Raw genomic sequence first — 15,871 nt, 5'->3', positions numbered from 1 at the left:
CTTTTTGAGACAGGGTCTCCCTGTAGCCCCAGCTGTCCTGGAACTCACTATGTAGACCAGGCTGGCCTCGAACTCACAGAGATGCGCCTGCCTCTGCCTCCCAAGTGTGGGGATTAAGGCATGCGCCACCATGCCCGGCCCTTTAAGATTTTTTAAAACATTTTTTATTATGTGTATCACAGTGTGTATCTGTGTGTGGTGTGTGTGGGTGTGTGCAAATGAGTGCAGGTGCCAAGAGGCCAGAAGCATCGGATCCACCAGGCACTGAAGTTACAGTGATTGTGAGCTACCCAATGTGGTTTCTGGAAATCAAACTCAATAGCAACAAGTACCCTTAACCACTGAGCCATCTCACCAGTCCCTATTCAGTCTTCAAAAAGAGGCAAACTATCATTTGTAAAACCAAATCATAAAAAACTCTGGAGGAGTTTTCTGGTTAAATGAACTATGTCAGACAAAACCAGACCAATACTATAGGATATCACTTTCAAGTAGAATCTTAAAAAGTCAAATTTACAAAAACAGTACAATAGTGGTTATCAGAGATAGACGGGATAAGGAAAGGGAAGATATTGATCGGTCAAAGCCTACAAAGTTAGACAGGGGAAATAAATTTTAGAGATCTACTGCACAGTGTGTTGATAAGGTTAATAAAGTATATCTCAAAATAACCACAAGGAAATAGACCACTTGTTCACAGAAAAATGAACATGGGGGTAAATGGCTATGTAAAGAGTAAAGGCAAATTTGCTACATAAGCCTGGAGACCTGAGCTTGATCCCTGAAATCCATGTAAAGGTGGAAGGAGAGAACTGACTTCATGAAGTTATCCTCTGACCTTCACAGGCACACCATGGCATGAGTCCCCACCCCTTTCATGCATACACACATTAATAATAAAATTTAAATTAAAAATGAAGAACAGCCGGGCGTGGTGGTGCATGCCTTTAATCCCAGCACTTGGGAGGCAGAGGCAGGTGGATCTTTGTGAGTTCAAGGCCAGCCTGTTCTACATAGTGAGTTCCAGGACAGCTGGGGGTACAGGAAGACCCTGTCTCAAAAAGACCAAGAAAAAAAAAAAAAAAAGAACAAAGTTATGCCATTTATAGAAAAATGATTGCACTAAAGATAATCACATTAAAAGAATTAAGTCAGTCACAGAAGACAATTCTGTTTTCTCTCATTTGTGATTTCTAGATTTTATATAGCTACTTAAGATCATGTGTGTGTGTGTAAAAATGTATAACATATATATATGACTTGAAAGTAGAAGTAAAGCTGTCTGAGACAAAGGGGACTATGTAGGGGGAGTAAAAAAGAGAAGGCGGGGGTGCGAGGGAGAAAATATTCAACATATATACATGTACAAAATCTTTTAAAACATTAATAATTCTTTTAAGTTTGGGGTCAGACCAGTGAGACTGCTCAGCAGGTAAAGGTGCTTGCTGCCAAGTTTGACGACCTAAGTTTGATCCTTAGAACCCACATGGTAGAAGGAGAAAACCAACTCCCACAAGTTGTCCTGACCGTCACATGAGCATGCATGCACACACACGCACAAGCACAGACACAAACACACAAATATGTAATAATAAAAAACTTTTAGCCGGGCGTAGTGGCGCACGCCTTTAATCCCAGCACTCGGGAGGCAGAGACAGGCAGATCTCTCTGAGTTCAAGGCCAGCCTGGTCTACATAGTGAGTTCCAGGACAGCTGGGGCTACAGCTCAAAAAGACCCCCCCCCAAAAAAAACTTTTAAAGCTGCTCCAGTAGCCTTAAGTTTATTAAATGAAAGCCCCAGTGTCAGGGTGGGCTACCACCCTGTGAGTTGTTGGCCAGGGATGCCCCATCTAGCAAAATAATACAGGCTAGTATCACTCCTGTTGGCTACCCTGTTTCTGAAGACATCACATATTTTGGTTGGAGGACATAGGAAATCACACTGGGACTGAATTAGAAACTTCCTCCCAGCTGGCTAGCTTCAGAGTCAGAAGGTGCTATGCGAAGTGCTGAGGTAGAATTGTCATCAATTCAAGTCTTACTCAGTCGTGGGACCTGCAAACTATAGTATGAACCTGCCAAGCAAGATACAACTATTGATGTAATAGTTGCATGACCCGTCAGGGTTATACAGTGAGGCCCAGTCTCAAAACTAAACAACAAGGACCAGAGAGATGGATCAACAGTTATGAGCACTTGCTGTTCATGCACAGGAACTAGGTTCACTTCCCAGCACCCAAACCAAGAGGCTCACAACCACCTGTAAATACAGTGCCACGGGAGTCAATGTCCTCTTCTGGCCTCTAGAGGAACCTCCACCCACATGGTGCACATACATGCAATTAAGACTCAAGACTCAGACACACACAAATTTTTTAAAACAAAACGAAACAAAAAACAATAAAGGGGCCATTTGCTGCCAAATCTGGGTTCAATTCCTGGTATCCACATGGTGGAGAGAACCATCTTCCCAAAGTTGTCCTCTGGCCTCCACATTCACCCTGTGGCAGGTAAACACACAAATAAATATTAAAAACTAGTAGTCTCTGGCTGGAGAGATGGCTCAGAGGTTAAGAATACATACTGCTCTCCTAGAGGACCTGGGTTCAATTCCCAGCAATGATATCAAGTGGTTCACAACGGCCTGTGACTCCAGTTTCTGGAGGATCTGACACCTCTGACTTCCATGAGCACCTGTACTCACATGTACATATACACACAGACACCACATAATCCCATAATTAAAAACAAATTTTTTTTAAAAAGTAGTAATCTCTTAGGACTGGCGAGATGGCTCAGCAGTTAAGAGCACTGACTGCTCTTGCAGAGGACCTGGGTTCGATTCCTAGCACCCACATGGTGACTAACAACCATCTGTAACTCCAGTTACAGGGAATCCAATGCCTTCTTCTGACTTCTGTGGATACTGCATAACACAGGTGTACTTACACACATGCAGGCAATACTCTAATACACATAAAAAACAAAAAATAAAATAATTTTTTAAAGTAGTAGTCTCACAGATAAAAACTGAGCAGAGAGATTAGGTATTTAAACAAGAAAACATCTAAAATTCTAGAAAGGTACATTTCTGTGCTCAGATTCTCATTTTACCCAACAAGAAGCTAAATGCTGAGAAATAAAAACTCCTTACTAAGATTGGACAACTCCTCCCCAACAGAGAGAACAAATGAGTATTGACAGGAAACATGTAACAAAATTTGAAAAGCTGGTTTTTCTTAAGGACCTCTTCAGTATGATGCCAAAATGATAGCCACATAGGAACTGAAATTAATTCAAACTTTTCTTGTTATTCCTAGATAATAGTTATCTAGGGATTGGAGAGAGAACTTAGTAGGCAAAGAGCTTGCTTATGTGAGCATGGGGAGTTTAGATTCTGAACACCCATGTCTCAAGATAGGAAGAGCAACAGAGGAAGATACCTGATGTCTACCTCTAGCCTCCACACATGCACACACAGGCACACTAACCCCCAGCACATACAGACATATGTACATATATACGTATACACATGTGCACGCACAAGCACACGCATACACACAAAGAGTAGTTATAATAGTTATCTATTTGGGGGAAAAGTAAAGGAGAAAAATTCTTCATCCTCTTAAACTTTCTCCAGAGTTCTTTTTCTCCCCCCTCCCACCCCCACCTTTTTAAATCTCTGCCCCTCTTCTCCTCTGGTGTCGCAGTCAAACAGCCTTCTCTAAGTCATCTCTGACACTTCAAGTTAATGGCAGCTTTTCACAGGCATTTTCCTGTACTTCTCTACACCATTTAGGAATGTAGAGTTCATTCTATGACCACAAGAAAAGCCACGTAACTGCTTACTGACATCCATCACTGAGCTGCCGCATCTTCCAGAAACCAACTTTCGTGGACTCACATGTTACATTGTGAGATACCATCTACGAAATACAGAAAACAAAATACATTTGACAGGAAATAATTCTTTTTTTTTTTTCTTGATCTTTTTCAAACAGGGTCTCCCAGTAGCCCCAGCTGGCCTGAACTCACTATGTAGACCAGGCTAGCCTCAAACTCACAGAGATCCGCCTGCTTCTGCCTCCCGAGTGCTGGGACTAAAGGCCACCACCACGCCCAGCAGGAAAGAATTCTTATTCTAGAACTTGCTGCCTGAAGAAAACAATTACTCCCAGTGAGGCCTGCTATAGTGCTCTAACACCTCCATCAACCTCAGTATCCATTGAGGTTCTATGGGAGAAGACCTCTGTGATCTGGCTAGTTATGCAGATGCCACATGAGCCCCACAACACCTCAATCATAACTTGCTTCCTTCTCAATGTGGGATCACCCCTATGCTTTGCAAATAATAAAGATTTTTTTTTTTTTTTTTTTTGGTCTTTTTGAGACAGGGTCTCCCTTGTAGCCCCAGCTGGCCTGAAACTCACTATGTAGACCAGACTGGCTTGATCCACCTGCCTCTGCCTCCCAAGTGCTGGGGTTAAAGCATGTGCTACAATAATACAAAAATTTTAGAAAGGGGGAGAGCAATTGAGGAAGGCATCCCAAGTGGCCCTCTGGCCTTCACAGACTCACACACAGGTGAACATGCTCTCGCACACACACACAACATATATACATATGTATGCTACTAGCCTAAACCAATACCAATCAAAGAATGGACAAAAAAAAAAATCCCAGTAATTATGCCAACAAGTAAAATTCCTTACTCTTTGCCCTACAAATCAATATTTTCTGAACAAAGAACTCTAGGACATAAAAATTGTCCCCTAGACCTGCAAAAACCCACAAATAACCTTTCAAGAATGGGGAAGAGACACAATGGAATGAAGAAAAGAAAGGACTCCCCAAAGATCTGTTAATTTAACACAGTTTCTGTCAAGCAAATAACCTGTCCCTAGTGCCACTGTTGCAGAAACAATGACCGTTCAGGGAGTGGTGTTTTAGAAGAACTGGCCAAAAGAAAAAAGAAAATTATCAACAGGTATCTCAGTGCTAAGAACTTACTCCAGTCTCTGAATTATTGTTTAGAGGTGATTTAAAGCTTAAACAGTAAAAATGTAAAGTGGGACCAGGTGTGACAACTTTAATCCCAGCACTTGGGAGGCAGAGGCAGGAGGATCCAGGCCAGCTGGGAGAAAAAAAAAAAAAAAAAAAAAAAAAAAAAAAAAAACTGAACTGGTGCTTGGTGTAATTGTAACCCCAGGGTTGCTCTATTTTCTCTCTCTTTTTTTTAATGTCAGAGGTAGAAGGAGGGGCACAGGAAGACGGTTATAGTCTGCTGTGACAACCATTCACACGTGTTCTTCAAGTGTCCCCAAGTTCAGTGATCTACTACTACCAAGTCACACAGTTACTCCAGTAATCCCATCTCGAGAAAAGTGGACCTCACTCAGCACCTGAGAAGTCTGGACTATAGAATCAAAATTAAACTACCCACTGCAGTGTAAAAACTCACAAGAATATACATTACTTATACCAGCCAAGTACCCTTCAGAAAGGTCACATGAGGTGGGGGACTTCATACAAGAATGTATATTACCCTTCATATATTTTTACATAATTATACTTGAAACTTGCGTGTGGCTAACAAAGTACACACAGGACGTAAGAGGACTGTTCTGAGGGGTCATTTGCCTTCTGAATGCAAAGAACAAATTTTGAAAAATATTTTAAAAAGAAGAAAGCGTAAGGCTGTAGAAGTGACTGACCTCACATCCACTTCCTTACACAAATTCTGGGAGTTAGCATCTTGATGTAGGCCAAAAATTCTACCCTTCCTCCACTAATGCCCAAATAAGCCCTAGGAAGTCAGGAGGTGACCACAACAATGGAGGGAAGAGAAAACAAAGACAAGGTGGTCAAGCCCGAAGCACAGCTAAGAGGATGATTAAGAAGGCTCTGGAGGGGGCTGGAGAGATGGCTCAGCAGTTAGAACACTGACTGCTCTTGCAGAAGACCCAGGTTTGAATCCCAGCACCCACATGACAGTTAACAACTGCTCTGGAGGCTGGGATGTGGCTTGCTCAGATGCCTAGTATGCCCAGGCCTCAGGTTCCAGTCCAAAGGGAGGAGATGGGGGAGGGGAGCAGATCAGAAAAGAGGCTTTTGGGGTCTCTGTGGGGACCAGGTGCCCCACGATGGAAAAGACAGTGATAGATGCTGTCCATGAATAAGTGAACAACACATCCTTGAAATTTTACAGTTACCTTCCACCCAAGAAATTCAAACACTCCACAGAACATCAAACTGCCTTACTGGCCATCACAGTGCCATCGTCTCTCCAAGCCAAAACAAGAACCCATTCATCCATAAAACACCTTGCCATCCTTGTTATCTAAGAGCAAAACAAAATGAAAGAAATCATAAAATTTTGGGTTCTGTAGGTTGGTATATTCTGCATAGAAAATTCTTGTGAAAAATAAGCTTTACACATGCATATTTCCCAAATATACACACAATTTGACTTGGGTCCTACTTAGGTTTTGACCCAGCTAAGCCTCCTCCATTGTCTACCAGTGACCAAGAAATCTGTCAAGAGCCAAGGGTCCTCACAGGCAGAGGCAGCTGCTAAAGCTACCAGGGCCTACACATCCCTCACACTCCCACCAGGCAGCTCCAGGCAGCTGGCTCACAGGGGAGGAGGCCTTTATAAGCAAAGGCCTTCTTTCCCAGGACCCACACAGCTTCACAACCACCTTCCTCCTACCCACTACCCACAAACCTTCTTCTTTCCTTCAGTGACTACCCAGGAAAGAAAACAACTGGCTCACATCTGGAACCCTAGCACTTGAGAGGCAAAGGTCTCGGGAGGGTCAAGAATTCTGGGGTACCCTGGGCTACACAAAATGCTGTAACAAAAAACCTAAAACCCACAGGGCATGGTGGAACATATTTTTAATCCCAGAACTCAGGAGACAGAGGCAGGAGGATCTCTGTGAGTTTAAGACCAACATGGTCTACGTACCTACATAGAGTTCCAGGCCAGCCAGGGCTAACATGAGACCCTATCTCCATTTAAAAAAAAAAAGAGAGAGAGAGAAAAAAACCAACAACAAACAGAAAGAAAACTCACCACCTCATATACATTGTGATACTGGCTACAACAGGACAGAGATGAGAGATGCAGCTAAACATCACAAAGTGCATCCAAAAACTCCGCACAGCAAGTTCTTACCTGGTCCAAACTATCGACAGTGCTGAGTTGAGAAACCATGGTGGAAGGACCCATAGAATCCTGAGCTCAGACATTATCTAAACTTTCTCAAGAGTAAAAACTGTTGTCCTCAAGTTTCCAACAGAAACTGATTAATATTTGTTAGATGGTAAGTGATAGATGATAGAGTAAAAAGCATCCAGAAACAATTATCTGATAAAATATGAAAATATGGAGGAAGGCAGCATGGCGATCTGAAAGGCTCCCAATAGCAACAAGACTGCTTAAAAACAAAAAGGAAGCCTGAGCCAGAAGCTAAAAGTGAATTTTATTTAACTGTAACTAAAGAAACAAAAGAAAAACTATGTCTGGTAGTGCACATCCAGGCAATGTAGGACATGTCACTAATCCCAGCACTCAGGAGACTGAAGCAGGAGAATTTTCATGAGCCCAAGTCAAAGCCAGTCTGGTCTACATAGTTCAATTCCAGGCCCACCTGGACTACAGTGAGATTCTCTCTTTAAAAAGCAAAGTAGCGTAGGGGGTGGTAGCGCACACCTTTAATCCCAACACTCCCAAGGCAGAGGCAGGCAGATCTTTGTGAGTTCCGGGCCACCCTGGTCTACATGGTGAGTTCCAGGGCAGCTGGGGCTAAAGGGAGACCCTGTCTCAAAAAAAAAGAAAGGTAGTGTAGGGTGTGGTGGCATACTCCTTTAATCCCAGTACTGTAATTCACATGGTGTTCTGGATCTTTCTTCCAGAGAAAGAGCAGATTCTGACTCTTCAGAAGACAGATTTAAAAAGGACTTGTTGGCATACTCTTTTAATCCCAGCATTCTGGAGGCAGAGGCAGGTAGATCTCTCTGAGTTCCAGGCCAGCTAGGGCTTACATGGAGTCCTTGTCTCAAACAAATAAAAAACATCAGAAAGGATTTGCTATGGAGTGAGAGGGTGCACACCTATAAATAATCCCAGCACTTAGGAAGCTGAGGAAGGAAGATGACTACAAGTTCTAGGCCAGTCTAGGCTACATAGTGAGTATCTTACATTAAATATACTAGTATGAAAAGCCACATATCACTTATCTCTGGGGCTAGAGAGATGGCTCAGGGGTTAAGAGCACCAGCTGCTCTTGCAGAGGTCTATTCCCAGCACCCACATTGTGGTAAGCCGGTCTGTAACTCAAGTTCCAGAGGACCTGACACCCTCTTCTGACTTCCCCAGCATTGTATGACACACTGGTGCACTTACATACACGCAGGCAATACACTTAAACACATAAAATAAAAATATTTTCATCACTCATCACTTTCAATTCCACTCAAATGCCATCTCAGTAAGGCCATCCCATAGCATGGCCCCTCTGCATGCCTCCCTGGGCTTCATTTCTGGAGACGTGATAGACTACAGTTAGTGCTAACCAATTTGTTTCCTGCCTGTCTCATTCCACTAAAAAGAGGGCAGATATTTTTTATTACATTAAATTTTGTATGACATATGGAGGTGAGAAGACAACAACCTGAGGGTGTTGGCTATGTCCTTCCCCCATGCTGGTTCAATGGATGGAACTCAGATTTTTAGACTCATAAGCCCCTTTACCCACCAAACTGTCTCACCAACCCAGATGGCCTGTATTTTTTTTAATGCCCAGAGCTACATCTCTAGCATCTAGTACCTTGCCTAGCACACAGATGTTTTATAAACATTTGTTGATAGAAATGGATTAATACACTAACTTTTCTCTCTGAACTTATTTCAGCAAAGTTTTAAAAAGATCTTCTGCCAGGCAAGACTGCTGACACTTAAAATCCCAGCACACCAGAGGCTAAGGCAAGAAGGTTAAGCCTGTACTGTGGTGCCGCATGCCTTTTATCCCAGCACTCAGGAGGCAGAAGCGGGTGGATGTCTGTGAATTCAAGGCTAGCCTAGTCTATATAGTGAGTTCCAAGATGACTCTATTTAAAAAAAAAAAAAAAAAAAAAAAGCACCTGGACCCCAGGTGAAGAGTCCCTGGACAAACCCCTACCTTGTAGTTAAGAGCAGCTAAGGATAATGAGACATTCTGAAAATTCATTAATACTGTATGTATCGCTTATTTAATCTTAGGTTACTCTGACCTGCTCCAGGTCATACAGCTAGTTAAAGGCACCATTAAGTTTCCTGGGAGGGAATGCAGAATGCAGATCAACAAAAGAGGCTTGATCTTATTCCAGGCCCATAACTGATCCCTAATACTTCTGAACAGTATCCTAACTTCTGGTCTAGTTCATATAAGGTCATAAAATAAGGTTCCTGATTGCCCTAATCAGAAGTAACTTACTCCTTCCTGTAGTTGGACCCCCTTTTTTAATTTTTTTGGCTTTTGACACAAGCTCTCACTATCTAGTCTAGCATGGCTTAGAAAGGCGGTCCTCCAGCCTGTCCTCAGTCAGAGTGCTGGGATTATAGCTGTGTATTATCAGCCCTAGCTTCAGTGCAGATCTTTTACCTTTCTTTGAATGGTTTAAGGACAGCTTTTAGATTTGAAGAGAAGTGTTCATTCCAATCCGCACCCCACCCTGGCAAAGTTAGTTCCTGTACACCAATAAAATCTCTCATCACCCATCCCTTGACAGTGTTGATATGACTAACATATAAACGTTTACGTTTCTCATGGAAATTCTGTATTATTTATTTTAATGTCTATTAAATACATGGCTCACACTCTTGACGAAGGGGCTGGGTATAAAGAAACACCAGAGGTAGAACGCAAGGCTCTGCATACAGGTTCCACATCAGCCTGAGTTAGGGACGCAACCACAATCAAGAAGGAGACAGGAGGCAGTCAGGAGTCCCAGTAAAGAAAGGCAGACAGGGCACTCACTCTCTTGACTATACAAACTGTTCAAATAATTCCATGTGAACATTTCCAAACATCTACTTGGGCACCACCCTAGCCCCAGCCCCATCATGACTGACCTCATCAGATTATTAGAAACCATTCTACCCTCACTTGCCTTACTTTTATCAATTACAAAGACCAACTCAGGTAGCGAGCACTAAATTTTTTTTTTTTTTTTTTTTTTTTGTCTTTTTGAGACAAGGAACACAGGGATCAGCCTGCCTCTGTCTCCAGAGTGCTGGGATTAAAGGTGTATGCCACCATGTCCAGCTTTATGCTAAATCTTTTTTTTTAAGAGATTATCTTTTGATGGACTTGGTGTGGCACGTCCCTTTAATCCCAGCACTCCAGAGGCAGAAGCAGGTGACTCTGGGAGTTCAAGGCCAGTCTGGTCTACGCAGTCAGTTCCAGGCCAACTGGGGCTACAGGGAGACCCTGTCTCAAAAAATGACCAAAAATGGCCGGGTGTGGTGGCGCATGCCTTTAATCCCAGCACTTGGGAGGCAGAGGCAGGCGGATCTTTGTGAGTTCAAGGCCAGCCTGGTCTACATAGTGAGTTTCGGTCAGCTGGGACTACAGGGAGACCCTGTCTCAAAAAGACAGAAAAAAAAAAAAGTTATCTTTGTTTCAAATCAGGACAAAACTATCTAATCACTACAATATTAAACAAATGCAAAATATTCACTTAAATTAATAGTATATAATTGTTGATTCTATCATTATCTAAGCTGGCCCAAAGGAGGCCACGTATGAGTTTCTTCAATGAATCCATCTCCATGTAAAGGACACAGTATCCCAAGCACCAGATGGCTCAGGTTAGGTCTGTTAACCCCAGCTACTAGGGAAGCTGAGGTAGGAGAATGGAAAGCCTGTTTGGCTCTATATTGAGTTTACCAACCAGGGCTACAGAGTGAGGCAGTCTTGAGGGGAAAAAAAACAGCTGGGCATGATGGCACACACCTTTAATCCTAGCACTTTGGGAGGCTGAGGCAGGTGGATCTCTGTGAGTTCAAGGCCAGCCTGGTCTACATAGTGAGTTTCAGGACAGCTGGGGCTACAGGGAGACCCTGTCTCAAAAAGACAAAAAAAAAAAAAAAAAAAAAAAAAAAAAAAGCAAAAAAACAAAGAAGGGCTGGAGATGTGGCTCAGTGGTAGAGCACTTGCCTATCATGTATTAAAACTCTAGATTTAAGGGGCTGGAGAGATTGTTCAATGGTTAAGAGCACTGGCTGCTGTTCCAGAGGAGAGGGGTTCGATTGGCATGCACATGGCGGCTAACAACTGATCTGTAACTCCAGTTTCAGAGGAATTCAATGCCCTCTTCTGACCTCCGTGAACACTGCACAACACGGGTGCACTTATATACATGCAGGCAATACACTCATACACATAAAATATTTTTTTTTTTAAAAAAAAAGAACAACTTGGACTGGAGAGATGGCTCAGTGGTTAAGAACACTGAATGTTCTTGCAGAAGACCCGGTTCAAATCCCAGCACCCACATGGCAGCTAAGAATTGTCCCTAACTGTCCCCAGGGGATCTGACCTCCAAGGGCATTGCACAACACAGGTGCACTTACCTACATGCAGGCAATACACGCATACACATAAAATAAAAATAAATAAAATTTAAAAAGAACTCTAGATTCAATCCCCATCACCACCAAAAAACAAAAATTGATGCCAATTATTGAATTCAACTTCTCTAATCTATTATTATCCAACTATACCCTAGTCTCTTCTGAAAAATAAAAGTAACAATCTATATAGCACAACATACCAGGAATATAGTCAGGAATTTCTAAATATGTTAACATTAGCATTTTTGTTTACCCGAGTAAACAATGTTAACAGTCATCCCTGATTGGTGATATGTTATTTTAATTCTTTTACCTGTATTTTGCTAAAATTTTCAAGTTTTATATAACATTCATGTATTGTTTTTAAAGCCATTACATTAATCTTTTTTTAAAAAAAAAAGTGTTAGGTATTAAACCCTGAAAATACTAGGCAAGTACTCCATCCCTGAAAGCATTATTATTGTACCCTCAGATTTGTTATGGTGATTGTAGAACTCTTATCTAGGGAGAGCAACGCACAAGTCTTTAAGCATATCTTAAAATGAAAGGCAAGAGGTTGGGAAGATTGCTCAGTGATACAGTGCCTGCCTAGCATGTATAAGACCTTGAGTTCAATCCCCAGCAAAACACACCCCCACACACCCATACACACACACACCCCCACACACCCCCAAGTCAAGTATGTTGACTCTTCAGAAGAAATGCTACATGTTTAAGGTTAATTAACAAGAGTACAAAAATTTACATGCAAAAAAAAAAACACACCCCCAACTTTAGGGATCAGTTCTAAGTGGGAGGTCTTGACCTCTCACAGAACTGCAACATGAATCCTGGAGACTTTTACCTATCTGAAAGATTATTGCCCTTTAGGTAAACAAGAGACAAGTCCTTAAGGATTCTGCAGCCAAAATTTTCTGGGAACCCAAGGATTCAGCCTGGTAATCAGGGTAAAGTGAGATCTTTCCCACAGCTGAAAACTGGCTTCCAAAAAAAAAAAAGGTAACTACCATATGATATTGTTCTTACTCATTATTTCTATCTTTTGAAGTCACAGTAAACTAGGACTGCAAGGCCTTTCCATGTGGCTACCAGGTACACACAACTCTGCACAGATAATGTTCTTAATTTCTGAAAAGGCTTTACACTGCACCATAAAGCCTAACCAAAGGACGGTTTCTCAAGCCATCGGAGCAATAAACTCATGTTTTTCAAATTACCAAAGAAAAACAAAAATAAATTTACTTATACAGAGAATCAAAACTGATAGGGTCTTTGGAGAGTTCTACATTGTTGATGAGTCAAATTATTATGGAAGTAGAATTTATCAGATGCTAAAGGATTTTGCAATGTGATAATAATCCATAACAAAATTTCTTAGAAAACTAGAATTTTAGATAGTTCAACTTTTGATAACTACTCAAAACTTTAAGGTTAAATATAGGAATTCCAAGAGGGGAAAGTCATTACCATTTGTTAGCCATTTACTTGACACCTCCAAAGGAGAGGGGGAAAGGAGGTGGGCAGGATGGAAAATACCTACATGTTGGAATCAGGATACTCATGTGTTGAATGTTTGTCAAGTAACACATTTTAACTGACAAAAATGTCTCTTCCAACAATCAGGGCCGGGGAGATGGCTTCTGTAGGTAAGGGCTATTGGGCCCAAGTCTGACAACCTGAGTTAGATCCCTGGGACCCAGGCCATGTAAAGAACCAATTCCCTCAAGTTCTCCCTGACCTAGGGCACCTATATATCTACACACGAATGCACACAGACACACAAGCACACAATAAATAAGTGCAAATTTTTAACCCACTAGAATCAAAAGACAGCCATTTCAAGTAGAGCTGATTATTTACCATATAAACTACAATGATTTTCACTTCAAGCTACATAAGTTTGACATCCTTAAACAGTTTATATTTCCTATACAAATTAGGCCATCTAACACTTAGAAACCTCATTTAGAAGACAAGTTAGTAGTTACTCTAAATATGATATGCATAATTAAGGCAAAATGAGTTTCCTCTACTTTTCCATCAACAAAATGGGAGTAGAAGGATTTGAAAGATGGCGCATCCTTAAATTCATCATTTGTAATTCAGCACATCAAGTTTCCTTTTTCTCTTAAGGAGAAAGAAAAAGGGCTACGGGCAAGTTTACCAGCAACCAAGATGGCACTGTCACGAGCAACACCTCCCACAGCAGCCACCATTTTGAGCAGCAGGACTTAATTAGACTACTCAGGATCTCATACCAACGAGAAGGAAACAAGGACACCAGAATCATTATTAAGCATCTCTTCACTTCTAAGCGTCCTCAAATCTTTAACCTCTGTAGTGGGGTTTCATTATAAAACGGCACTACAAAAATCATGTTCTTTACATCCGTCTTCAAACTTTGTAAACAAACGCTGTGATGCTGCATAAAATGATCAAGTTACTACATTTTCCTAAAACTTGGAGAAGCCCACGACCTGGAGGAGGCTATCACTTAATCACATTGTTTTAATCAGCTTAAGGAACCAAGGATCTCCAAAAGCCTAGAGTGGCCCTATTTTATCAGTCTACATTCCTCTCCATTCTCCTACCCAAGACCTTGTGATCTTAGTTTCCCGATTTTATTAACTCTGCAACAAGAACAAGTTCCCACGCTTCATTCATAAGAGAAGCAAATGATACTTCAGCAAACACAACCGAACCTAAAAATAAAGGCGTGCAAAGACCTCAAGGAGTCAAATTAAAAATCAACCCGAAAATGGCAGAAAGATTCGTGGGGTGTGGGGAGGCAACCACAACGGTCAGGTCTTCCAAACAAGTCATTTTTTAATTTGGCTGATTTCAGCTGTAAACCCACCCACAGAACTCAAAACAAAAATTGACCAACAATTCCCTGTACCTATACCCCGAGGCAAAAAGGTAAGTCACTCTACACAACCACCGCGGCGAAGAAAGCAACTCAACCTGCCAACCAAATATTTCACACCTCCTTCCAAAAATTAAAATTAAAAAAAGACATCAGGATGCTGATGCTGGTGTGGACCACCGTATGCATCCCGTCTCCCACACTCCCGCCACCATCTCCGCCACCGGGACCCTCTGGTTTGGGTCCAGTCATCACAAAGCCTCGGGTGGTGAAAGCACCTTCGGCCTGGCCAGAAAGCCATCCCTTCCTCCACGCTCGCCCGGGGAGAATAATGGTGGCAAAACGAACTCGGAGAAAGCTCCCCGAATACAGAGGAGCTGGTCCTAGGAAGAAAACACAAACACACGAGGAGACCCAAACTTTCCCGAGGCGGGGTGGCTGCGAGCGGGGCGGTCCCGCCGGCCGAGCGCCCCAGCCCAGGCCGCACCTCCGCCGGCCCGAAGTTGACCCCCAGCGCCCGAGAGTTGCGGGGCCTCCGGCAAGTGGGCGAAGTGCGGCCGCTCGGCGCGCCCGGCCCGACCAGCGTGCCCCACCTCCGCCCGGCTCCCGGCCAGGCCGAGCAGCCCACCGCGCGACCCCCCGTCCCCACCCGAGCAGCTGCTCGCCGCCTCAAAGGCGAAGTCCCGGGAGACCCCCAGTGCCCCTCCGACAAAAGCAGGCGCGACCCCCGCCTTCCGACGGCCCCGAGCGCTCGGCGCCCGATGGCCCGGCCGTCCCACAGCCTCGTGCCGGTAGCCGGGCGCCCCTTCCACCCGGACTCCCCCAGGACACCCGGAGGAGAAAGGGCGCAGCACGCCGGCCACTCACCTCGATCTCGAAGTCCGGCAGCCGGAACGCGGTGCGAAAGAGAGAGCAGAAGTGCGCGATGGCCGGCACTTCCCACCAGGAGCGGAGCTCGCCCAGCCCGGCCGCGCCGCCCTCCTCAGGGCACATCGCCGCCGTGGCCCAGGCTGCGCGCGCTCGCTCCCTGGCTCGGACTCCGGCGGCGGCCGGCTGCGCCTCACTCCTCAGGCGGCGGCGGCGCCTCAGCGCCTCGCTCCTCAGGCGTTTTTTTTCTCGCCCCATCCCGCCGCGGCGGAGCAGCCGCCCCCAGTCCCATACAATATAACCCACTCACCACTGGGGAAAACAGATGGGGCTGGGGGTGGGGAGGGGGCCCGACAGAAGCCTGGGGGAGGGGCCGCCCACGAGGAGGGGGCGGGGCCGGCCCGCACCACAACAACAACCCCGCCCCCACCCCCAGCCCGGACAGCTGCACCAAGCGGAGGGGGAGGGGAGCGGGGACGAGGCGCTCAGGGAGAGGACGCGTGCGACGGTCCCCGGGA

At 44.1% G+C, this 15,871-nt stretch overlaps 1 protein-coding gene across 1 annotated transcript in view; it reads right to left on the bottom strand.

Moving 5' to 3' along the window:
* LOC103745891 (cat eye syndrome critical region protein 2 homolog) overlaps positions 1-15,479 on the bottom strand; it is a 155,105-nt gene extending 139,626 nt beyond the window's left edge. The window contains exon 1 of the mRNA XM_008847902.3: positions 15,354-15,479. Coding sequence (XP_008846124.1) covers positions 15,354-15,479 — 126 coding nt within the window. The remainder of the gene's footprint in view (positions 1-15,353) is intronic.
* Between the last annotated feature and the right edge of the window lie 392 nt (positions 15,480-15,871).

The sequence above is a fragment of the Nannospalax galili genome, unplaced genomic scaffold (genome assembly GCF_000622305.1).
Source record: "Nannospalax galili isolate Female #2095 unplaced genomic scaffold, S.galili_v1.0 scaffold1104, whole genome shotgun sequence".
In the NCBI taxonomy this organism is placed as follows: Eukaryota; Metazoa; Chordata; class Mammalia; order Rodentia; family Spalacidae; genus Nannospalax; species Nannospalax galili.
This window is presented reverse-complemented; position numbering and strand designations above follow the sequence as displayed.